Source organism: Hippopotamus amphibius, chromosome 17 (genome assembly GCF_030028045.1).
Source record: "Hippopotamus amphibius kiboko isolate mHipAmp2 chromosome 17, mHipAmp2.hap2, whole genome shotgun sequence".
Classification (NCBI taxonomy): domain Eukaryota; kingdom Metazoa; phylum Chordata; class Mammalia; order Artiodactyla; family Hippopotamidae; genus Hippopotamus; species Hippopotamus amphibius.
The window spans coordinates 13,801,186-13,826,058 of NC_080202.1; the positions used below are offsets into that span (position 1 = coordinate 13,801,186).

At 49.1% G+C, this 24,873-nt stretch overlaps 2 protein-coding genes across 2 annotated transcripts in view; one reads left to right on the forward strand and one right to left on the reverse strand.

Annotated features, from left to right (window-relative positions):
* The window catches only part of RPH3AL (rabphilin 3A like (without C2 domains)), a 145,631-nt gene that overhangs the window by 100,938 nt on the left and 19,820 nt on the right, over positions 1-24,873 (reverse strand).
* The window catches only part of LOC130839549 (basic proline-rich protein-like), a 33,421-nt gene continuing 19,922 nt past the window's right edge, over positions 11,375-24,873 (forward strand). Inside the window, exons 1-2 of the mRNA XM_057713807.1 lie at positions 11,375-11,416; positions 17,981-18,239. Of these exons, the coding sequence (XP_057569790.1) occupies positions 11,375-11,416; positions 17,981-18,239 (301 nt within the window). The remainder of the gene's footprint in view (positions 11,417-17,980; positions 18,240-24,873) is intronic.

Genomic DNA, 24,873 nt, shown 5'->3' on the forward strand with positions numbered 1-24,873 from the left:
GAATGAATACTAACCTTCGAGAGTTTACTGCAGCCCATGGAATAAAGCCCAGCCTCCTCAGCCTAGAATCGCAGGCGGGACAGTCTGAGCCACCCCTCCTTAACCTTCCTCCCAGCCACACGCAGGCCCTTCCAGGAGCAGGCCTCACCCATCCTGCCTCAGGCCCGTTCTGCAAAGTGGTTTATACAACAAAACCTATGGGAAATCCCCAAAGGGCTCTAACTCCTGAGTGGTCAACAGTGGCCCATCCGGGCACAATGTCACAGTCAATGTTAAAAAAAGACAAATGAAAAAAAAAAGAGACAAATGACCTGGAAAAGGGTTTATGGCCAGATTAACTGCAAGAGGTAGACCACATCATAGACACGTTGACAGCACAATGGAACAGTCATGTGCCCACAAGGAAAATGCAGAGTCGTGTGTCAGAGAGTAGGGTTTGGGACTGCAGGTGAATTTACTTCTGGAACCATTTTCTAAAGATGACTTAGTAAGAGTCAGACAAGCGAGGGCACCCTACCTGTCCTTGTGCCCAATCAGGTTCCTCCCCTCAGGTCAGGCTCTCTAAGACCCTGCAGTGCAGGCTCAGATTCCTGCAGCCTTTCCTGTCTGTGCCCTGCAAGGACCAGTCCACCCTAGACACCCCAGGGCACATCCATACTGAGCCACAGGGCTCAGAAAGACACGCGGCACCGCTTCTGGCTTCGTTGCCCTCATTCATTCACTCAGCAAACAAGCTCTGAATGGGACCTCCCTGGTGGCGCGGTGGATAAGACTCTGCGCTCCCAATGCAGGGGGCCCGGGTTCCATCCCTGATCAGGGAGGGAACTAGATCCCACACGCATGCCACAGCTACGAGTTCACATGCCACAACTAAGGAGCCAGTGAGCCACAACCAAAGAGCCCGCCTGCCACAACTAAGACCCGGTGCAACCAACCTACCAAACAAGCTCCGAGTGTCGACTCCGTGCCAGGCATGCACCACATCTCAGCTGACTGTGGGGCGAGCAGGGGCAGCTCCTGTACCCCCCAGAAGGCTTCACAAGGTACACAGGTAGGAGCCTCACTTATCGCTGCAGGGGTTTTCTCCCCAGGGAAGTAAATCCTCACCCAAAATGCCCACTCCAGGGGACCTAAATCCCTGCCTGTCTCGTTGTCTTACTGAAACAGTTTTCTCACTTCCAGGCTGACACGCTACTTGCAGCCTCTGACGGAAATGAGATGCAAAGCATCCCGCTTCTTCCCCCCTCATGTCAGGTTCCAGCCCTCCGATTTAACAGCCACAAGTTCTGCCTACACGTTCCTGGAGGCACACCTCACTTCTGTCATTTCTAACAGGCCTGAAACAGTGCAGGTGGAGGTCCCAGATCAAGAGGATCCCAGAGTCATTGGCAGCCGACTCCAGGGCAACCAGGTCCCTCGGGCAGGACGCACCCTTGAACACACAGGAAGGAGGGAAGCCTCACAGGCTGACTGTGGGGCCCAGAGCAGTGCTCTGGTCCCCATTGGGCCACGTGGTATCAGTCTCCAAGGGCTGTGGTAACCAAGTACCACAAGCTGGGAGGCTTGCAACAGTCCTAGAGCCTGGAAGTCCAAAACCAAGATGTGGGCAAGGCCAAGCTCTCTCTGCGGGACCCAGAGAAACATCTGTCTAGGGAAGCATCTCCCTTGGCTTCTGCTCTTTGCTGGCAATGCTGCGTGCGGCTCAGCTCACGGCTGCTTTGCTCCTGTCTCTGTCTTCATCTTCACGTGGCATTCCTCCCTGTGCGTCTCCATGTGGCCGTCTCCCTATGTTTCTCATCGTGTTGGATTAAGACCAGGAATTCCCTGGTGGTCCAGTGGTTAGGACTCTGTGCTCTCACTGCCAAGGGCCCAGGGTCAATCCCTGGTCAGGGAACTAAGATCCCCACAAGCCTCGTACGAGGCCAAGAGGGGAAAAAAAAGAGAGAGAGACCAAAGGAGACTCCAATATGACCTCATCCTAACTAATTACATCAGCAATGCCCCTATTTCCAATTAAGTCACATTCTGAGGTTCTGGGCATTAGGACTTCAACATGGGGTCACAATCCAACCCATAATACATGGGGAAAAGAGAACCCAGAGCCCTACCTTGGGGGTGGGGACGGCAGACATGGTGGCCCCTTCATGTACGCAGAGATGTTCAAGATAGTCTTAAATGCCCCCTGGAGTTCCTGGGGTGCTCAGGACCAGGAGTGGGGTTTACATCTAACACAGGGAGTTGACGTGATAAGCGGACTCAGGAAAACAATCTCCTTTGGTCATTGCTTGTCCTGGGAGTTCTTAAAAGGGGAGCCATGAACTTGGATAGGAACACACTGTATCTTCATTTTCATGAACCTGTCCTTTCATTATGAAGACAGGCAACACACCACAGTCATACTAAAAGTACCTGTGTCTTGGTCATCGGTAGAATCACAGATATTTTCTTAATCACAATACAGAGCTGCAGATACCTCGGAATATTATGGATGCCCCTCACTACTTTAAAATTACAATAGTTATTAGACCTACTGCAAGGCTGTTTAATGATTTTAAAAAAAGAAGCACATAGGTTACTGCATTAAAAGCTTGTTTTCTAAAAAAAAAATTCTGATAATGATAAGTCAATATAATCGGCTTCCTCTGTAATCCTATGTGTGCATTTAGAGCCATTATTTTGAGAAACGTTCCACAGGATTCTCGAGACTGTCAAAAAAGATGTTGATGGCACCAAAAATAAAGAACAGGAGATGGAATGGAAACTTAGCTGTACCAGGATAAACTCAAGCCTTCAGGGTAAGCAGGTGTCTGTGGCTCGCGGGACTCTGCTCAGAAAATGCCCGAGTCACCCGCCCCAGGGGCTGCCAGGCACCTGGCTTGGGGCGCACGGTGAGGGGTCGGAATGCTACTTGTCTTTTAATGCAGAAATGCAAGCCCGCTTCCATCTATTCAATTTGTGCGGCAAGTCCAAGGCAAACAGAATTTTTGCAAAGGAAATCTGATTGCAACTCACACCTGAGAGCTGCTGGAGGAGGGGCCCGAGAGAAACCTCTCCATGAAGCAGAGAAGCCTCTGGAAGGAAAAGAGGCCCACCCCTTCTCACCCAAGCCTCAGGTGAGCGATGGGGTGGTCCTCTGTGCATTCAGGTCCCAGGAGCAGCAGCCTTGGACAGCCCTGCCGGGACATCAGCTCTCAGGTGGCCCTTCTCGGGCTCTGCCAGGTCCTTCGGCCCACTTCTTCTGCCCACTTCCCCAGAGCCAGGGCAGGGACCCTGGTCCTGGCTGTTTGCTTAAAGCCAGCAGCCAAGGCAACCCCCGCTGACCTAGCTGCTATCTGCGGCCAGCTGTCCCCTCTCATTCATGGAAACACAAACAGACGGTTCCCTGTTCCAGCTCCAAGGTTAAGCACATGCTGCCCAGGTGCCAGCTGTCCACTTCTCTGCACACTCCCTGTCTCCCTGGCAGAGGCTGAGACCCGAAGAAGTGGGGGCGTCCATCCGAAACGACCACGGTGGGGACTGCTGAAGACTCAAGCAAGGTGGCGTGGGGCGGGGACCTGATAGTGGGGGAGGGGACCCCCCCAGAATGTGGCTTGGCACTGAGAAGGTGAGCTGGGAAAAGGCCAAACAGAACCACCGGCGTTTTGCCAGTGGTTTTGGAGGCTTTTAGGAGGAGCCCACAAAACAAAATATCACTGCACAGGCTCGCCCGGGCCCTGAGCTGCCTCCCTGGGAAGGGAAGGCGGCTGACTTCACAGGGCGCTGCCCACCGGCCAGGTGCTGGCCACAGGATGGCCGAGCGAAATTCACCACACACCCGAGGGGATGGCGCGCCATCATCCCCTTCCAGAGAAGAGGCTCGAGACCCGCTGCTTGAGACGTGCAGCCACGCGCCCAAGGCCACGGAGCCGGCCCCTGGCACCTTCTGTCACCCTCTCTGCCCCCAAGGAGCCCTGGCTGCAGCGTGCAGCGCCTAATGAAAGCAACAGGCCAGGGAGCACTCTCCAAGCCTCTCCCCTGCTCCCAGCCCTCAGGAGTGTGCCAGGAGTTCACAGAAACCGAGACCTGCAAGAATGGGCTGAACGGGAGTTCCGAGAAGGCTCGGGGTTACCTGGGGTGGAGCAGATCTGGAGGTACCGCAGAGGAGGCAGGCCGGCATGGGTTTCCTGGAGCAGGCAGCCAGCAGCTGGGATTAGAGGTACAAGGCCCGGGAGCTAAGCAGAGGGGCTCAAGGGCTGCTGCGCTCCACCTACGCCCACAGGGCGGAGCGGCTTGAAGCCACAGGTCTCTGACGGCCCCTTCTTCCCCATCATTCTCACTGCCTGACCCAGCAGCTGGCCCACACCTCAGTCACCCTACGATCCTAAGTGGTTCCCCTGTCTCCTGGTTCCCCCCGCCCGACCCAGCCTACCCTGCCACCAGAGGGGCCCTGCAACGGCCCAGCTCTGCTCGGACACTTCCAAAGCAAGCCCAGCGTCCTCCCCTGGGAGTGCGTGGCCATCCACAGGCTCTATGCCACCTTGCCAAACTGGTTTCCAAACAGAAACACGTGGCATCATACCCTGTGTCTAAGTCCATGCCCCCTCCAGGCAGCACCCCTGCTCCTCCCCTCGACACCCATTGCCCCAGCCTGAAGCAATGACTCCCTCCTTGGCATCTTCACAAACACTTTTTACCTCTTCCTAGCACTTCCCAGTTTCTGGTGGTTTATGAAAGCATCTGACCTCTCCTACTGGACAAAACATTCCCTGAGAGCAGGACAAACCTCATGCCCAGATGACACTCAAAACACGTGCATGGGAATAGAACTGAGAGTCCAGAAATAAACCCATACCTCTGTGATCAACTGATTTTTCGACAAGCGTGTCAAGACCACTCAATGGGGAAAGAAAAGTCGTTCCAACAAATGGTGCTATGACAACTGGGCAGCCACATGCAAAAGAATGAAGTTAGACCCTTACATCACATCATTTTAAAAATGTACTCTAAACAGATCAAGGACCTAAATGTAAGAGCTAAAACTATAAAGCGCTTAGAAGATCACAGAGCAGCAAACCTTCATGACCTCAGATTTGGCAGTGGTTTCTTAGATATAAGAATGCAAACCCAAACCACAGGGACTTCCCTGGTGGTCCACTGGTTAAAACTCCGCGCTCCTAATGCAGGGGGCCCAGGTTCAATCCCTGGTCAGGAAACTAGATCCCACATGCCACAGCTAAAGATCCCGCGTGCTGCAACTAAGACCTGGTACAGCCAAATAAATAAAAAATATTAAAAACACAAAAAACCCAAACCACAAGGAGATACCCCTTCACACCCACCAAAAGCATAAGCAACAAAAGAAAAAAAATTAAGTGGATGTCATAGACATTCAAAAATTTTGTGCACCAGCACTTCCCTGGTGGCGCAGTGGTTAAGAATCCACCTGCCAATGCAGGGAACACGGGTTCGAGCCCTGCTCTGGGAAGATCCCACATGCCACAGAGCAACTAAGCCCGTGCGCCACAACTACTGAGCCCGCGCACCTAGAGTGCGTGTTCTGCCACAAGAGAAGCCACTGCAATTAGAAGCCCACGCACCGCAACCAAGAGTAGCCCCTGCTCTCTGCCACTAGAGAAAGCCCGCGCACTGCAACGAAGACCCAACGCAGCCAATAAATAAATAAATAAGTCTAAAAAAATCATTCTAAAAAATAAATTTTGTGCACCAAAGAGCCAACCCTAATCCTAAATGTTTTCCTGAACATATGTCTATTTCAATATTTTCATGTTATATTTCTAGAAAAATATTAAAAGAACAAGTGCTCACCATATATACCTTGTATTAAATTTCACAAACAGCAGAATTATTATTGCTTTCCATCTCTTACTTCCTATGACTATAACGTCCCTACTTCCATAAACCTGATTCATATTATTGAGTTGAATTTTTTTGGCTAATTTTTACAGCTATCAGGTCTATCTTGGGTGTTTGAGACAAAAAGAAAAATGTCTATTAATAAATGTTGCCTTTCAAGATTTTGAACAAAATGGGTGGCTTCATTGCCTGTACCTTGCTACCCAGGCCCACACAGCCAGCACAACCCACCTTTTTCTCATGGGTGTGAATCTTTAAAGTTGAGTCTGTGACTATGTAACCCTGGAAGGTAAGGATGCTAAAAAAAAAGCTGCCACCCTGGTCTTGGAAATGTTTTCATCCCTCAAAAATGTGTTCACTTGTGCAACAAAAGATATGTATAAATATTTTTGTCGTTAAACTGTCTTTAATACACCCAAACAGGAAATAGTTTCAAATGCCCATGTAGCGTGAAACATATAAATAAATGATTCATAAAATGGAAAAAAAAAAAGGTGAAAAGATAACTCACAGAATGGAAAATAAAATATTTGCAAATCACATATCTGATAAGGGTCTAGTATCCAGAAAATTTAAAGAACTCCTACAACACAATAAAAAGGCAATTCAATGAAAAAATAGGTAAAGGAGTTGAACAGACATTTCTCCAAAGAAGATGTACACATGCCTAAAAGCACATGAAAAGATGCTCCCCAACATGAGCCCGCAGGGACATGCGCACCCAGACCACAATGAGGTACCACTTCACACCCACTAGGATGGCTATAATTTTAAGAATGGAAAATAACGTGTGTTAGCAAGGATGTAGAGAAATGGGAACCCTCATTCCTCACTGGTGTGAATGTAAAACGGTGCCGCCACTGTGGAAAACAGTTTGGCAGTTCCTCAAAAAGCTAAATACAGAATTATAACAGGACCCAGCAATTCTAATCGTAGCTATATACCCCAAAGAATGGTAGACGGGTTTTCAGACAAACGCTTGTACACAAATGTTCACAGCAGCACTATTCACACTAGCCAAAAGGTAGAAACAACCTACATGCCCATCAACTGGTGACCGGATAAACAAAATGTGGTGGAATATTATTTGGCCATAAAAAGGGACAAAGTGCTGATTCAAGCTACAACGTGGATGGAGCTCCAAAACATTATGCTAAAAAAAGCTGGCCACAACAGACAGCAGAGTATATGACTCCATTTCTATGAAATGTCCAGAATAGGCAAATCTATAGAGACAGAAAATAGATTAGCACTTGCCTAGGGCTTCCTGGGGAAGACGGCAGGTCATAGCTAAAAGATACGGGGTTTCTCTTGGTGGAGATGAAAATGTTCTAAAACTGGCTGTGGTGATGGCTGCTCCCATCTGTGAATATACTGGTCAAAAGGTTCATTCAGGTTTCGGGTTCGAAGTTTTTGACAAGCCCAGTACCCAAAACCACTGAATTGTATACTTTACATGGGTGACCTCTATGGTATGTGAATTACTGTATATTTCAATAAAGCTGTTAAAAAAAAAAAAAAAAGCACGGGGCACAGTGAAGAATGAACCGGGGGTCTGGACAGGGCAACCAAGGTACACAGTCTCCAGGGGACAAGGAACTGACCATTTACATTTTACTGTCACCCTCTGATGGCCTGGGGACAGATTAACTGCAAATTAACCTCAATAAAAAAGAAGAAACAACAGATGGTGCATTTGTGAAAACACTGCGGGAGAGGGGCAGGGGAGAGAGAGAAAGCAAATACGGTCAGATGCTAAGAGTGACTGAATCTAGGTGGAGGGATATCTTTGTACTATTTGTTCAGCTTTTCTGTAAGGGCCGAAGATTTTCACAACAAAACCTCCACAGTGAGCTCTCAAAGGCTAAAGCTGGAGCACTTTGCGCAACAAAAAAAAATAACAATAGTACTGGATTATAACCCGTAAGATAAAATAAATACCTGAGTCTTTATGATATAAATGATTGAATAAATATATACATTAGTAGGAGAGGGGGACAACTCTCTCTTACAGTTAATTAATAAATACAGGCACACCTCGTTTTACTGGGCTCCACTTCATTGTGCTTTGCAGAGATCGTGTTTCTTAACAAATTGAAGGTTTGTGGCAACCCTGCATCTAGCACGTCTATCGAGGCCATTTTTCCAACAGCATTTGCTCACTTTCTGTCTCCGTGCTACATTTTGGTGATTCTCACAATATTTCAAACTTTTTCATTATTATTATAATTGTTACATGGATCTGTGATCGGGGATCTTTGAAGTCACCATTGCAAAAAGATTACAACTCACTGAAGGCTCAGATGATAGTTTGCATCTTTTAGCAATAAAGTATTTTTTAATTGAAGTATGTACATTTTTTTAAGACAATGCTATTGCACATTTAATAGATTACAGTAGCATGTAAACATAACTTTTACATGCACTAGGAAACCAAAAAAATTGTGACTCACTTTGTTTTGACATTTGCTTTACCCCAGTGGTCTGGAGCTGAACCTGCAATATACTTGCGGTCTGTCTTGTACAGAAGGAATGAAGGAAACAGAAGAAGCAGCGTTAAAACACCCCAGTGATAACTGCTGCAGGCCAGATCCATGGATGGATATGAAAATTAGTAGCCAAAAGTTTGGGGAGAAACAGGACACTTATATAGTCTTGAGGTATCTCCCCCAGATGTTTATGAATTACAAAATAAAACAGTAACTGTACAAGGGAGAATCCTGGCAGATACGACCTTAACCAAGTGATCAAGACTAATATCACCAGTGACAAGACATGTGGACATCATGTCCCTCCTGATATGATGTACTGAGAAAGATACAGCATCGTCTCGGTAGTATTCTTGCCAGAAATGCGATCTAATCGTGAGAAAATACCAGACGAATCCAAACAGAGGGACATACTATAAAACAACTGAGCAGGGGACTTGCCTGGTGGCACAGTGACTAAGAATCCATCTGCCAATGCAGGGGACACGGGTTCAATCCCTGGTCCGGGAAGATTCCACATGCTGTGGAGCAGCTAAGCCCATGCGCCACAACTACTGAGCCTGTGCTCTAGAGCCTGGGAGCCAGAACTACTAAGCCTGAGTGCTGCAACTACTGAAGCCTGTGTGCCTAGAGTGTGTGCTCTGCAACAAGAGAAGCCACTGCAATGAGAAGCCCCCAAACCGCAATGAAGAGTAGCCCCTGCTCACCGCAACTAGAGAAAGCCCACGCGCAGCAACAAACACACAGCAGCCAAAATAAATAAAGTAATTAATTAATTAAACCTTAAAAAAAAAACCCAAAACACCCAGGACCAGGACTCCAGAAACATGAAGGTCATGAACAATAAGAAAAAACTGAGGAACAGCTACATTGTTATATGAGATGTTACCAGCCCAAGCAGGGTGAGAGGTATGCAGGAACTCTCTGAATCATTCTTGCAACATTCACGGAAGCCTAAAATAATTCCAAAATAAAAAGTTTTAAAAAGTTCTCATAATTAAAAAAACAGCAACTTTGAGTAAAGGTGTCTGTTGTTTGGAATCGCATATACCAAGTGGTAACGTGATGTGCTGTGGCCTCGTAGGACGGTGCCCGCTTGGGGACCATCCCCTCCCCGCCCAAGCAGTAGCTGAGGCCCACCTGGGGAAGGTGAGAGGGGACTCAAGGGGTGACTGTGGGGGCCCCCACTTCCCCACATGGAATCTGGGCTGGAGGGAGCAGGAGTTAGTGAGGAAGGGGTGAGAGTATCTGCCAAAGATCTTTGCTGATTTCTGAGACAAAGGATGACTCCACAAAAGGAAAAGAGGACTTAATCTAGAATTTCACATATGTGGTCTTCTTTGTGTCAGACAATTTGTATAACTTTTACTGTCTGAAATTATCACACTTGGGGACTTCCCTGGCGGTCCCGTGGTTAGGACTCCATGCTTTTACTGCAGGGTCAATCCCTGGTCAGGGAACTAAATCCCAAAAGCCACAGGGTGTGGCAAAAAAAAAGAAAAAAGAAAAAGAAACTACTGCACTTGTATTATTTCTATACTTTAAGATGGCATGGATTAAATACTAGATGACATTTTTAACGAAATAACTTTCCAATCTACTTAGTAACTTGTTTTCACTAGCTTTGCTTTAACAGTGGGTAGGGTCATCCACCACCCTTTACCTCCCCCATTAACCTGGTTAATGAAGACCATTTCTCTGATTACCACTGTCCATTCTGTGAATGTGTCCTTATGAAGAATTTACAGTGTGTTCACTGACCCACCAGCTAGAGATGATGCTGAACTGGTATCCAGACAAGGGAAAGAGAAGTGAAGTCAAATGTTAATAGTAGAATCTGAAGTAGTGGGCATGTAAGTGTACACTGCAGACTTCTTTCAACTTTGCTTTATATTTAACATTTTTCATAATAAACTATTGTTTAAAAACAGCAAAATTACAAATGAGTATTTGGGGCATGCAAACTGTAAAATGAGATTCACAGCCTCAGTGGGAGAAGGCGCCTAGGTGGCCCAATTTGCAGAAAAACACGCCCACGCCTGTACCTTCTCCCCACAGGTGTCTGCGGGCAACAGGGCTGTGTCTGAAGGAAGGAGAAGCAGTGGGACGTCCCTGTCATGGTCAAGGCCTGAGGCCTGTAGACACAGTCTCTCCACATAAATACATTCAGCTCCTTGGGTTCAAACCAAGTCAGAAAATGGGCAGCAGCCACAGGTTCATTAGCTCCAAATGAACCTGGCAACGGATGGCCGGGCTGAGCCAGCAGGCCCCCACCTGGTCACCTACCCTCGGTGGCCCTGCCAACGGCTGATGAATTCTCTTCTTCTGCCAGAAAATAAAGGGCAGTGGTTCCTTCCGAGCCTGTTCTCTGGGGAAGGTAATCTGGGACCTGCATTCTGGCTCTGTGCGAATTAGCTCAGTGACTTTGGGCAGCTTCCCTCATTTCTCTAAGCCTTAGTTACCTCACCTGTAAAATGAGTAGCAGCCTCCCGGCCTGTTAGGAAGAATAAATTAGATCAGTGGTTCTGAATCGGGGTGGTTTTATTCCCCCAGGAGACAGCCGGCAGTGTCTGGGGGTGCCACTGGCTACAACCCAGTGGGTAGAGGCCAGGATGCTGCTAGACACCCTACAACGCACAACACAGCCCCCCACAATGTAAAATTATCCAACTGAAAACATCAAAGTGCCAAGTTGGAAAAACCCGGATTTAAATGGTACAGGTAACACCTCTAGCATAGGACCCATGACACTGTACACCTCCAGTGCAGGACTGTCACCATCACCACCACCACCCTCATCATCAGTATTGTTATCCTGGAATTCCCAGTACTCAGAAGAGCACAGGTAGGGAGCACCAATAAACACCACTGTACTAAACTGAACAAACAGGCCATTCCTTTGGGTTAAGGACATGCCAAAATGTCCCTTCAGTCCCCTACGCTCACCTGAGGGAACTGAAGCAGGTAGGAGCTGGGAGATGAGTCAGGGGAGTGGGAATGGGAGTGCCTTGGGGAAAGGGTCTGAGCAGATGATGGCGAGACCAGCCGACATCCTTATTTACCACCGCGTGCGTGTGAGTTCTGTTTTAAGCATTTGACACATATTAATTCATTTTACTCTCTCAATGACCAAGGAGGTCAGTTCATATTAGAATAATATAATAATAGCCTATTATCACCCCCATGATGATCATAACCGCTAAACTGCTGCTTCCCTGATGGAAGGGAGCAATGCTTTACAGAATTCACCCTCCGCCTGTGGCCAGTCCTCCGGCTCGCCTGATTCATCTACAAAGAACCTTAGAAGGCACTTCCCTACGTCCAGCAGCCCGTGGTGAATGTGGATGGTTTCTGGGCCTTCCATTCGGTACAGTGGGAAATGCCCAGACAAGGGCATTTCTGGGCAGGGCAGATGCCTGGTGAGCAGAATGCATATTGACTCCAAAGAGAAGCCTGCATGAGGGGAAAGGCCATGTGGCTTTCTGGAGAGGGGTGGGGGACACGTTGGTGAGGTCGCCTCAGAAACCAACCCCAAAGCCCATCTCTAAAGGGACCAGAAGCCGGCCAGCCTAGAGGCACTGCTGGGAGGACCCCGCTAACCTGGTCACGCTCCCCCCTCTCTGCCTTTTCCTCACTGCCACCAGCAGCATCCCCCTCAAACAAAACAGACCTAGGGTTCATCCTCAGAGAAGTCAAAATGGCAAGTAGCTGGGATGCCTACACTTACAGCCCGGCTTGGAGAAACAGGAGGCCCAGGGGACATGGTGGGTACAAGGAGTGACCAAGGAGAGGTGGGTGGAACCAGTCGGGGCTCCCGACAGGGAAGTGAGAGGAGGCTGGGGAAGGGATGAGGCCAAGAAGGGGGCACCCGCTGGGACATGGCAGGCTCCCCACACGCACACCCCCCCCCCAACTGTGCACCGTAAGCACACATGGAAGTCTAGTGGGTTTTGGGATCGCAAAGACTAGGACCCAAGGGAGGGGAGAAGCCAAAGGTATGTCTGCTAACTGTCTGTGAGAACACCCACCATTTATGGGGTGTTTACTGTTTGTCAAGCTTGGTGCCAACTGCTTTATAGAATCATCTCCTTTATTTTTTATATCAGGTTTTAACATCTCCATTTTAGAGGTGAGCAAATTGAGGCCGACAGAGGTGAATAACGTACCCAAAGCCACACAGTTAGTAAGTGACAAAGCCCGGGACTTGAACTCCAAGCTCAAGCTCTTGATCTCAAGGGTATCCCAACTTCTTGGCCCTAAACAAAACTATGTGTGCTGGCCCCTTTCCCACGCCAATCACTCCCACCCACACACACAATCTTTCCTTAACCTTCAGGCAAGATTCTAAATGGGGAAAACACTATTTTTTTTCAAAATAAGAAAACAACTGGGACTTCCCAGGTGGCACAGTGGTTGGGAATCTGCCTGTCAATGAAGGGGACACGGGTTCAAGCCCTGCTCCGGGAAGATCCCACATGCCTCAGAGCAACTAAGCCCATGTGACACAACTACAGCACCTGTGTTCTAGAACCCATGAGACACAACTACTGAGCCCATGTGCCACAACTACTGAAGCCCGCACGCCTAGCGCCTGTGCTCCGCAACAAGAGAAGCCACCACGACGAGAAGCCCACACACTGCAACTAGAGAAAGCCCGCATGTAGCAACAAAGACGCAAAAATTTTTTAAATAAAATTAATTTTAAAAAAAGAAAACAACCCGGATTACAACTGGGCAAGATCTGAACAGATACCTCACCAAAGAAGATACACAGATGACAAATAAGCATAAAGATGCTCAATGTCATATGTCATTAAGGAATTGCAAACGAAGGTAACAACGAGATACCACCACACACCTATTAGAATGGCCAAAATTTAGAACACCGACAACACCAAATGCTAACAAGGATGCAGAGCAACAGGAACTCTCATTCATTGCAAGATGGTCCAGCTACTTTTGAAGGCAGTATCTTACAAAACTAAACATACTCTTCCCATATGATCCAGCAATTACATTCCTTGGTATTTACCCAAAGAATTGAAAACCTATATCCACACACACAAGAAAATGGCACACTAATTATTTATACCAGTTTTACTCATTATTGCCAAAACTTGGAAGCAATCCATGCAAAAAGGGAATGAATAAGTAAACTGTGGTATGTCCAGACAATGAAATAAAAGTCAGCAATAAAAATGAGCCACCAAAAATAAAAAGTATATATTTTAATAAAGAAAAAAATAAAAAATGAGCTACCAAACCATGAAAAGATGGAAACTTAAATGCATATTACTAAAAGAAAGAAGCCAATCTGGAAGGCTACGTATGGTATAACATTCTGAAAAAGACAAAACTATGATGGCAGTAAAGAGATCAGAGGTTCGGGGGAGATAGGGAAGGATGCATAGGTGGGGCACAGGATTTTTAGGGGAGGGAAACTATTATTCTGTATGATACTGTCATGGTGGATACATGGCATTATACATTTGTCAAAACCCATGGAATGTACAACACCAAGAGCAACCCCCTACTGAAGACTGTGGGCTTTGGTGAATAACAGTGTATCTCTATCAGCCCATCGCTTGTAACAAACACACCACATCAGTGCAGATGTTAATAAAGCAAAACTGGAGGAAGTAAGGGGGAACTCTGTACATTTCACTCAATTTTTTCCTGTAAACTTAAAATTGCTTTTTAGATGCAACGGAAATTTTTTAAAAATTTTGTGCTACAGAGGAAAAAAAACCCACCACCCTAGTCTTCATCAATGGGAAAGACTCCTGCAATACTACTGACATTATTAAAGTTAGATTTGTGTAATGTGTCATACCGTTCAAAATGTTTTTGTTTTGATTAACAATTTGACCTTATCCCTTCTGCAAAGGAGGAAAGTGCCTGCTGTCCGTGACTTTACTCCACAAACGTCTTCTCTGTCCACACCATGTGGCCCACACAGGTGAGGGATAGCCTAGTGCTGAAGACAGAAAGGTCGACAAATACTAGCTCCCCATTCTTTTTCTTCATCTCATGTGTCACTGTTTGAACGTGTGCATTTCTTTCTTTGTTTACCTGTTGATCTCTGTAAGGTCCACAGGGAGAGGGGCCACCTTTGTTTTGTTGACTGTGAATAGCCAGTGCGAACTGTACATAAGTGGGATGAATCCTGAGTGAATCAGAGCACGGCTCTAATAAATGCTGGGACTGTACCAAGAACAGTGGGAGCAAAGAGCAGGTTCAGTTAGGATTTCTCTCTGCAGCAATCCCAGAGGGCTTCCAAGTGGAGGAGAGTCTGGCAGAGAGCTGAAAGGGAAAAGCAGGGTCTTGGCACTATTAGGCAGGCATTCCAGGAAGAGAGTCATCCTGGTAGAATTGCCAGAAAGGAAGAAGCCACTCTGAATTTTTTTTTTAATTTTTTAAAATTAATTAATTAATTAATTTATTGGCTGTGTTGGGTCTTCGTTGCTGCATGCCAGCTTTTCTAGTTGCAGAGAGCGGGGTTACTCTTTGTTGTGATTCGCAGGCTCCTCATTGCAGTGGCTTCTCTTGTTGCGGAGCACGGGCTCTAGGCACATGGGCTTCAGTAGTTGCGGCACACGGGCTCTGAAGTGCAGGCTCATTAGTTGTGGCACATGGGCTTAGTTGCTCTGTGGCATGTGGGAATCTTCCCGGAGCAGGGATCGAACCTGTGTCCCCTGCATTGGCAGGCAGATTCTTATCCACTGCGCCACCTAGGAAGCCCGAGTCACTCTGAATTTTAAAGCTGGAAAGTAACTCAGAGAATGGCTAGTTAAGGTCATAGGCAATTAGGACACAGCCCCTGGGCACTCATTTAGGGCAGGTGAGATCAGAGGCCTGGGCCTCGTGGGAGCCCGTGAAAATAGCCAGGTGAAGCTTTCTTCTCGAGCTTTCACCTAAGGAAGGCTCATAACAGAGGAAAGTGAACACAGATTCCCCCTCCTCCCTTCACACCTCCCCTGACATTCAGGGACGGGGAGTGTGGCCAGAAACAGCTAGGCCAAAGACAAAGTGTCTCCAAGGTCAAAACGTCCCATTCTACGCCATATGAATTAATTATTTTAAAATTAAAACAGTGTTTCTCCCCCACCCTAAGTGACACCCTCCCAAAAATGTCTCCCAGTAAAACTAATGTTCAGGATTGCAACTCTGGTTTTATACCATAACAGCAGTTAAGAGCAGCTAGCGCTTACATAGAGCCTTAGCTATACTGTATCTCATGCAATCCCCACAGCAGCACTGTTGCGTGCCAACACCCCCATTTTACAGACACACCCCAGAACACTGCAGGGAGCAGCCCCACACCAGACAGTGAGTTCTTTCTCCCAAGTGACGTATCTGGTCCATAGTCTCATTCCTACAGCAATGCAAGTGTGTGAGTTCGGAATCTGGCTCTGCAGTGAACCAACTGTGTAATTTGGGACAGGTCACATTTCCCCACACCCTGTTTCATCCTCTGCACAATGCAGGTTTTGTCCAGGGTGAACAGAGTAAAAGTTCCAAACACCATGCCCAGCACACAGTAGGCCTTCAAAGGGATGGAAAACAAAAACAACCCTGTTTTTTAAACCAAGCCTGCCTCTGAACTCCTGCGGAAATTTTCTGCACTAGAAGGAAGAAAAAAATGTGACCTAGATGACCGTGGGCCGGGCTGATGAATGAAGCCTTGGCCCTTGGCTGTCAGCCAGGCTGCCTGGGCCAAACTGTTAGGGCAGGAAACTGCGTGCTTCCTCCTCCTGCAGGAATCAGCGCTCTGACCCAGAGAGGAGCTTCCTTCAGCCGACCCCACCCGCTTCCCCCAGAACGTTCCACACATAGCCAGGAGATCCCAGGAACAGACCACTGGGCCCAGCCGGGAGAGGTGGGCACCTCCCTTGCAGGCCTCTATGTACAACCTCTGACCCCCACCCCTGCCCAGCTCCCACTGCCTCCCCACAGAGAGACCCAGAGCTGGCTCGTCCACCCCAGACCTGCCTCTCTTCAATGTCTGTAGGCGGCCGGCCAGAGCCAGCAGGAGATGGGCCGGGTGGCTGGGCTGCGGGTTCCCAGCCATGGCTCTAGTTTGGCCTATTACACTCTCTTTCCTTAGGCCCCTGGCTGGTCCTCCTGCCTCCAGTCCTGGCACCCACCACAAATAAATGAGTCTCTTCAAGGACCGTCATGAAGCCCCCCCACCTCCAGAACCTTCAGTGGTTCCCACTGCTCCCTGAGTTAAGTTTAGAATCTATATCCTGGGATTCGAGATCTTCCACGATACAGCCCAACCCACCCTCCAGTCCCTACACGACTCACACGTCGCAACTCACATGGATACCAAGACTTGCACACGCACATGTGCACGCCTGCCGGTACAGATGCACCCCCTCCCGCTTCCACCTACCTGGATCCTCCCCCTCCCCCACCCCAGCTGACTCCTCCAGGGGCCCTTTCCTTTCCCAGCCTCTGCATTTCTCCAGCAGGCTGTTTCCAAACCTCAGGCATTCCCATGCCACCCGCCATCCGTATTACTCTTTCTTTAATATTTTCCTTTAACTCAACTCACTCTTTTACTTACATTTATTTTCAAAGGAAACTTTATATCTCCACCATAAACACAAAACCGTATCATTTGCTATAAACAGAAAGGAACTTTAAAAAGTTACGTTCTAGGGACTCCCCTGGTGGTGCCGTGGTTGGGAATCCGCCTGCCAAGCAGGGGACACGGTCAAGTTCTGGTCTGGGAAGATCCCAGATGCCGCAGAGCAACTAAGCCCACGAGCCACAACTACTGAAGCCCATGTGCCTAGAGCCTGTGCTCCACTACAAGAGAAGCCACCAGAATGAGAAGCCCGTGCACCTCAACAAAGAGCCCCCGCTCTCCACAACTAGAGAAAGCTCGCGTGCAGTAATGAACACCCAACACAGCCAAGAAATAAATAAATTTATAAGAAAAAGTTACGTTCTAATACTCACGACAATAAATAGATAATCGTTAAAATGTTTTAAGTGCTCGTCTGTATAATATAATTAATATTACTGTATAATATACTTAAAAATCCTCCCACACTCTAAGAAACGCCGCCTTGGCATTTACTTTTGCTTCCTTCTGGCCCTTGGTTTTTCTGGTCCTATCTCACAGTCATCTGGACACTTGTCACAGGCTCACCCTGTTGGACCCCAAATAGCACTTGGGGGGCTGCAGCCTCTCTTCCAGTGCCTACACACTGCACGACGTGCAACAGAAATAATTAACGAAAGTTCCAATTCGCTCAGTTGTAGTAACATGGCCCCTTTCTCCACCTGGCCCTGGGCCCATCCGCTGCCCAACTTTCCACCAAAACACACATCCCCTCCTCCAGCCACCCCTCAACCCATCCCTATCCACTGGGGTCTCTCAGAGGATGGTCCAGAGAGCGTAGCAACTGTCACGGAGGTGCCGGGGGGCTCCCCGCCCTCCTCCGGCCCCTGCTGCCTCTTCCCGGGAAGCAGCAGGCTCCGGGGGGGGGGGTAACCCAGAAAAAGCAAGTCAACCATTAACGACGCTCTAACAGCACAGACACACCCTTCCCGGGAGTTAGCAAAGTTCTGGGAAAATCCCTGGCTCCAGAAAACACAAAATCTTCCCGTCTCCTCGTTGCCAGAGACCCCAAAACACCTACCAGGAACCGAGGGGGTTTGGCCCGGGCCTGGCCCTGCTGGTGCCCCAGGCGGAGGAGGAGGTCCTGCTCCTGCCCACCACGCACCACGCGCTGTCAGGGGCGACCCCGGGAGGATCTGAATCACTGGGACTTAAGTCAACAAGTGGCGGCCGCGGGAAGGCCCAGCTGGAGCCAAACCAAGGCCTGGATTCTCCTCGGCGGACGGAAGCCCACGCTGAAGCCCGCCCCCCGCCGCCTATCTGTGGGTGACCAAGTCCCCCTGATGACATCTTCTAAAACTGAACAGATGAAAGGAGGCCTCCCTGGGGAACGTTTGCATTCTTTTTGGTGGTTTTTTTTTTTAAAAAGTCTCGCCACTTTTACAGTTTCAAGGATTTTGTTGTTGTTTTTAAAAAGGGCACATTTTTCTGCTCCATACCCTGTAATGGCCTATATGGGAAAAGAATCTTAAAAAGAGTGGATATATGTTTATGTAGAACAGATTCACTTTGTTGTACATCGGAAACGAACACAATATTGTAAATCAACTACACTCCAATAAACATTTTTTTTTAAAAAGGGCACATTTTATGGAAAGGTCTTCAAACTATTCCTTCCAGGCAGTGGTCGTACACGAGGTGTCAGCATCTCATAACTTCCCGAAACTTCAATTACTGGGGGAGGGACATCCACCTGGGTGCAGCTCCCCAGGAAGAAGGTAAACCGGGGCCCACATAACGTGACCAACGCCGCAAATGGAACAGCCTGCCACGTGCAGCTCCAGGAGAACAGGGGTCACAAAGGGGGGGCCCGACGCCTGCCTGCAGGGAGAAGGAAGGTGACAAGGGTCCTCTTGTTGACCTTTTCATAGTGCAAACAAGCTAATGACAGAAAAAATGTTGTAGTGAGAAGAAAAACACCACGTCTAGCACCTATCCCCAGTGGGGAACGAAAGCAGGTGCTGCTAAGAGGGATGGAGGGGCATAATTGTGAAGAGGTTCTCAAACCAGGTTCCAGGGAGCCCTAGGGGGTGCCACGTACCTCTCCGGGGCTGCTGATGTGGAATGAGGGGAAGGTGGATAAAGGGGACGTATTCCAACCTAGCCCAGAGCAACTCTGCTCTTGTCAGCTTCCTATACTGGATTTTCAGGGAAGACAGCCTTTGAAGAAAAGATTTTGTAGCTAAAACTGTTGAGAAGTGCTAATGTGTGATCCCAGTTGTATCACGTAGGAGAATGTGATGTGAGTCTCTCTGGGTCTGTGGAAAGCATTTGCCACATACCCAGGTGGGCCGGGAACCAGCTGGTTCTTCATCCTGAGTGGGCACTCTGACTTTAGAGGAAGCTACAGGTCCAGCCTGGCCACTAGGCTGGAAACTGCAGGTGACACCAGAATCAGGCCAAGCTTTGAGCTGAGTCAAGTGTCCAGATAAGAGACTCAAACCTCCGTAGGGATGAGGGCCAAATGCAGACATCAGAGCCAGATTTGTGGATCTAGGGACCAGAGGCCAAAGAGAAGTGAAAAGTGGTGTCAGTGACTAGAGGCGGCCTCTGGGACAGAAACGGTGGAGAAAGGTTGGTTTCCATGTGCTCCCAGCAGCTTGCAACACAGAAAGTCTGGCTCAGTCTGAAGGTCCAGAATGAACCAGACCTGAGGATGTGAAGAGGTCTGAGTGTACGTGCTCCTCTCAACAGAGAACAGCAGGCGTGCTGCTGCCCTGCTATGCAGATGGCACCCTGAAACCTGCCTCCAGCCTCCAGATGGCTGTGCACCCACGTGCAAAGGCCAGGGCCTCTGCTGGCCTTCCACAATGGATGCACATGCTGTCTGCATTCCTCTCTTTGAGAATGATTCCTCCTCAGGGCCAAGAAATCATACCCGGTCCTTTTAGGTGGGAGACATGGGCCCCTCCTTCCATCTCCTCAGGGTGAATGTGACCAGGGCTGGCTGATTAGAATATCCCCACCACTTGGGCACAGTGGCTGGCTCAGGGCTGGCATGTGACCCAGGCCCAGCCACACAGAGTCATCCCTGGGCTCTTACCAGAGTTATTGAGAAGTACCCTCTTTCTCTGTGACAGCAAGCTATGAGAACGATGTTGGCCTGGGATGGCCCATGGCCATCTTGCTGCCACTTGAAAACAGTCTGAGAATAAACCCAAGCAGAACTGAGAGATGGAGGGAGACAACCAACTGCTGGATTCAGCCATGCCTGAAGCACTCTTCTGAGACCTAACATGCCAGTTCCACAGTCTGCCCCCCAACCCACCACCTTTTTTTTCCTCTTTGCTTAAACGAGTTTGAGTTGGATCTTTCATTTGCATCAAGGGTCCTGAGTAAGTCACCTAACCAGGAGCAGGAAGGGGTGAGAATGCACTGCACGTATGAAACTGAATGAGCCTGATGTCTTAATGGAAATGACAGAAGCCCTGGAAGTAAGTTTCCTGCTCCCATGCCGACTACCCCTTTGGAGTCTGTGCCAGCAGCTGCCTGGCTAGGAGATGCCAGAGTGGCAGCGCTTTCCTCTGAAGCACCCAGTGCTCATTCCTAGGCTTACTTTGGCTTCTCTGCAGCAGTCACATGGCCCAAAGGGAACCCCTCCACTGGGGGCTTCTTCCACGGCCCCTGGATGGTGTGGCAGCCTCCCCTGTCTCAGCATCCACCCAGACCACCACAGGTAGTTGACCCACTGTTCACATCCCCAGGACACAGGAAGCTGCCCTGGGTCATCCCAGACCCTCAGCTCACCTCCCAGGTTCCAAGTTCAGGCTCCACCATCCCCCTCTGGCCACCCGAGGTTGGCCGGCCTTCCAGGCTAGTGCAACCAGAATGGACGTGGAAAGGAGGCTTTGCATGCCGGCTCGAGAACCTTCAGCACTAACACGTGAGGAGCATGTGTATCCGCTGGCATCTCCCCACCCTGCGTCATCCTAGGATCCAGGAATCACCAGCAACAAGGCCCCATCACCGCTGCATCTCCTCACTCTCCAGTCAAAACCTCACCGAGTGGACATGAGCAGTGAAATAGGTACCAAACTGCTTAACAAATCCACATGTCAGATTTGCAAGAAGGAGGCCAAAAGGAATAAACTGAATGACCCATACGTGAAATAGAGTAATTTGATAATTAATATAAATAGGAAATACAAGTTCCCTAGGTAAATGACAGAAAAAAACACCTTAAAGAGTTCAAGAGGAAGGAAATTAGGAAAACAAATCTCTACCTGGAAGGTCAAAGACTGTGCTCAAGACAACAAGCTACATGTGATCCACGCACATTCTATTTAAAATTAGAAATCTGTTGGCCACGGTGTCATTGGGGAAACTAGCTATACAGAGCCCTAGAGAGCTGCGCCAGGCTGGGGACAGGGGGAGGGCAGAGCATGGCTGGGGCTGAGTCCTGGGGCTGGAACCTGCCAGAGGGTGGTACCCAAGGGTCACAAGCACAGGAGAGGAAGGGTGTAAACCGAGTCCAGGGAGCAAAGGCCGTGCATTCCCCGCAGGCACTGCCTCCAACACCCCCAGGCCAAACTGGGGCCTCCCTGATTTCCCCAGCTGCCCTCCGGCCTGCCCCTGCCTGCCTGGGGCCCCTCCCCCCATCCCTGCTCCACTCACAAGCCCGCTGCCCAAATCAAGCCCGTGGACAAAGCTCCAGCAGCTGGCTTGGACCCACCTTTCCTGGTGTCGCTGCTCCTGCTCCCCGCCACTGCCCTAAAAGCACCCCAAAGTCATTCTGGCTCCTCTCTTCCAGCTCCGCCTCTCTGCCTTGCCTGCTACTACCCCCAGGGCCCCAGATGTCCCTCCCTCCACTTCATCCTTCCAGACCCAGCAAAGAGTCCTGCTACACCACAGAGCCTGCCTTGCTCTCCCCTTCCCTCTGGAAGCAGCCTCTCCTCCCCGAAGTCCCTTAGCTCCTTGCCTGTCCCCTCCCTGTAGCACTGAGCAGTTGCCACCTTATATTTACATTCTATCTTATATTGGGCAGCCTGCATCTGCTTCACCTTTGCGCTCTCTTTCATTCATTCATTCATTCATTCATTCCACAAATACGTATTGAGCACCTACCACGTGCTGGGCTAGGGCTGGGGATACCATGATGAACACAACAGACACTGTCCCTCCACCTTGGAACTCACATCTCAGTGGCGGAAACATGAAACCAACAAACATAACTAAATATATCCATACGCGCTGTGATATGGGCCGTGAGAGAAAGGTGCAAGGGGGCATCATTTGTGAACTCTGATGCAGAGAAGAGTCAGGGGGGCATCTCTGAAAAAGTGATGGTAAACTGGGATGAGGGGGGTGAGGACAGTGTGTCAGGCGCTCTTTCTAGGCACATCATAGGCATTTTCTAAATATCTGTGGAACAAGTAAATGACTATTATGAGTCAGAAATTCCTAGCATGTCCCCTGAGTCCCTCCTGACCCACTTACGACCTGTCATCACCCTGATGGGTCCCTCCAACTGGCACCTAGACGGGGTTTATAGCAAACACACCTCTGATGGACAACAGGACATGGTGTCCACGCATGTCACCCCTGCAGAGGTGCTTGCCACGACTTCCTCCACTCAGAACTCCCTCATGACTCCCAACACCACCATCACCCCCAGAGCTGAAAGAGCAAGTGGTTGGGTCCTGCATGCCGACTCCACATCGCTGGTAATGGCTGCCTGGAACACCATGCTCGAAGGACCGCAAGGCTCTCTCTGGCCTCAGTGGGAAAGCACTGTGGTTGATTAGTGATGTCTAGCATGGGAGGAGCATCAGGGAGCAGTGGCACGCGTGCCACATATTTCCCTTGCCCCTCAGGGTCTCGTAGATGACCATCCAGGCAAGAAATTTCCTTCAGATCTGATCGCCTGGAAAAGCACTCAGCGTCTGGTCTCCTGCTCCTTATGGACCCCATGAATCATGTAAATAATACATTTTTTTCCTGCTTTGAGCACTCACTAGCTCAGAGCTAAATCTGTGGTTCAACCATAGTAAACCGTGCATAGCTCTACAGCCTGAATATATACCCTGACTCTCTCCCTGGTTGTGATCTTCCAGTTAATCCATGTTTTTCCTGATCTCATTTTTATGGGTTTCTATTTAATTACATACACACACATATACAAGCATATATAAAAATATCTACACATAGCTCTGGCATTAAGTATCTACCTTTTCATTATAAATACATATTTCTCTAATTTCTTATATATTCAAGATATCTAGAGAAATAGATGTTCTTGTTAGCATCCCAATTCCTTTATAGAACAAGATGGAGGCACAGATGGAGGGATGGATGGATGGATGACAGGAAAACCAGGAAGAATAAGGTACACTCTGTGCCCGAGAGAATTCCGAACATTGTTCCACTCTGTCGTGAACAGAGTTCGGGATCCGAGATCAGAAGGCAGGCTTTTAGTCCCAGCTCTAACCAGCTGTGTGGCTGAGAAGGGGAAACATTACTCACACACCTGCTCCATCCTACACCCAGGCAACCTGAGGGTTTACCAGCTATTAAATGCATATAAAACAATCTGCCCTACTTCCTTCACTGGGTTATAACAGAAATTAAATGCAGAGGCATGGCACCAGCCGCGTGCACGCCGCCAGCGTTATTATTAGTATTGGAAACAACATTCCAGGCAACCAGCACACGGCCGTAAATAAGAAGATGCCAGACCGCTCGGCCTCCTATAAATGCTACGGGAATTCAAAGAGAAACGAGCCTTTGGAACCCACATCTGCATGCAGTGTCCTTCCTTGTCCCCGCCTCTGATGTCGGAGAGAGCGCCTGACTAAAGGACTTCAATTCCCTGCTTCTCACAGCAAGAGAAAAAGCCCCTTCCAGGATCAATCCCCCTCCTTAGCACTGGAAATGGCTGCCCCGGGTGTGAAGGGCCTGGGGCTCTCAGCTTCCCCCCCACCCCACCAGCCATCCCTTGTCCACAGCATCCCCTGCACACACAGCGCAGGCGGCACAGCACGCGTTACCTGCAGCACAGCACGCATTACCTGCAGCCCAGCTGAAAGCAATGCGCTGAGGCTGGAAATGGTGGGGCTGGAGACGCGATTGATGGCTGACCCTCACACATGCCTCCCACCAGACCTCACAGACACTTCCTGTCCCCTTCTGTCCCCAGTCAGAGGCCCAATTATTCCACAATCACCAGGGTTTCCAGGCACCTGAATCAGTGCCGCTGAGTTTCAAACAGCAGGTGAAAATGAGACAATGACAGTAACTGGGGTGCTTTTCAACAAGTTTTTCAGCAAGGCATGAGCTAGACCTTGCTTTTCTAGGGGAACGGACAGGATTCACAGCGGTATTAAGACTAATTCTAAATTCTGGAATGTTCCCTGCCTGGTTAAGGGCTGAAAATGAAGGCCCCTTTGGAGGGGAGATGGACAGTCAGAGGGCTCTTTACAAGCCAGTTCAAGTGACAAAATAAGGTCTCATGTGGCTTATCCCTAGACCCATCCTAGGCAGTGAGTTCTCCAAAGTGCGGGTGGAGGGACCCTTGACATAAGGTCACTTGCATCCAGATGCCCCTTCTTCTCCCTGGTCTTACCAGCTGCCCAGCTGCCTTTAGGCATGGGCTCCAGAAGCCCTGAGTTTACACTGGGATCAGCCCCCTCGGGTCCAGCTGACTCTTTCAGGGGTGCACTTAGCCCAAGCTGGCATATCAAGGTTCCCTCCTTGAGAATTTAGGAAATTGGCTAAGAGATTGAAATCTCAACTCAATTGCTCTCTGGAATAAAAAGATGCAAATTTAGGAGCAGATGGAGGGGCCCTTTTCCCCTGGTGGGAATGCCCAGGGAAGAGAAAGGTAGTCTGCAGTGAAAGAAAGGAGAGAAGAGCCGAAATAGAGGCTGAACAAACACAAGGCAGAGAGAGGGCTCCTGG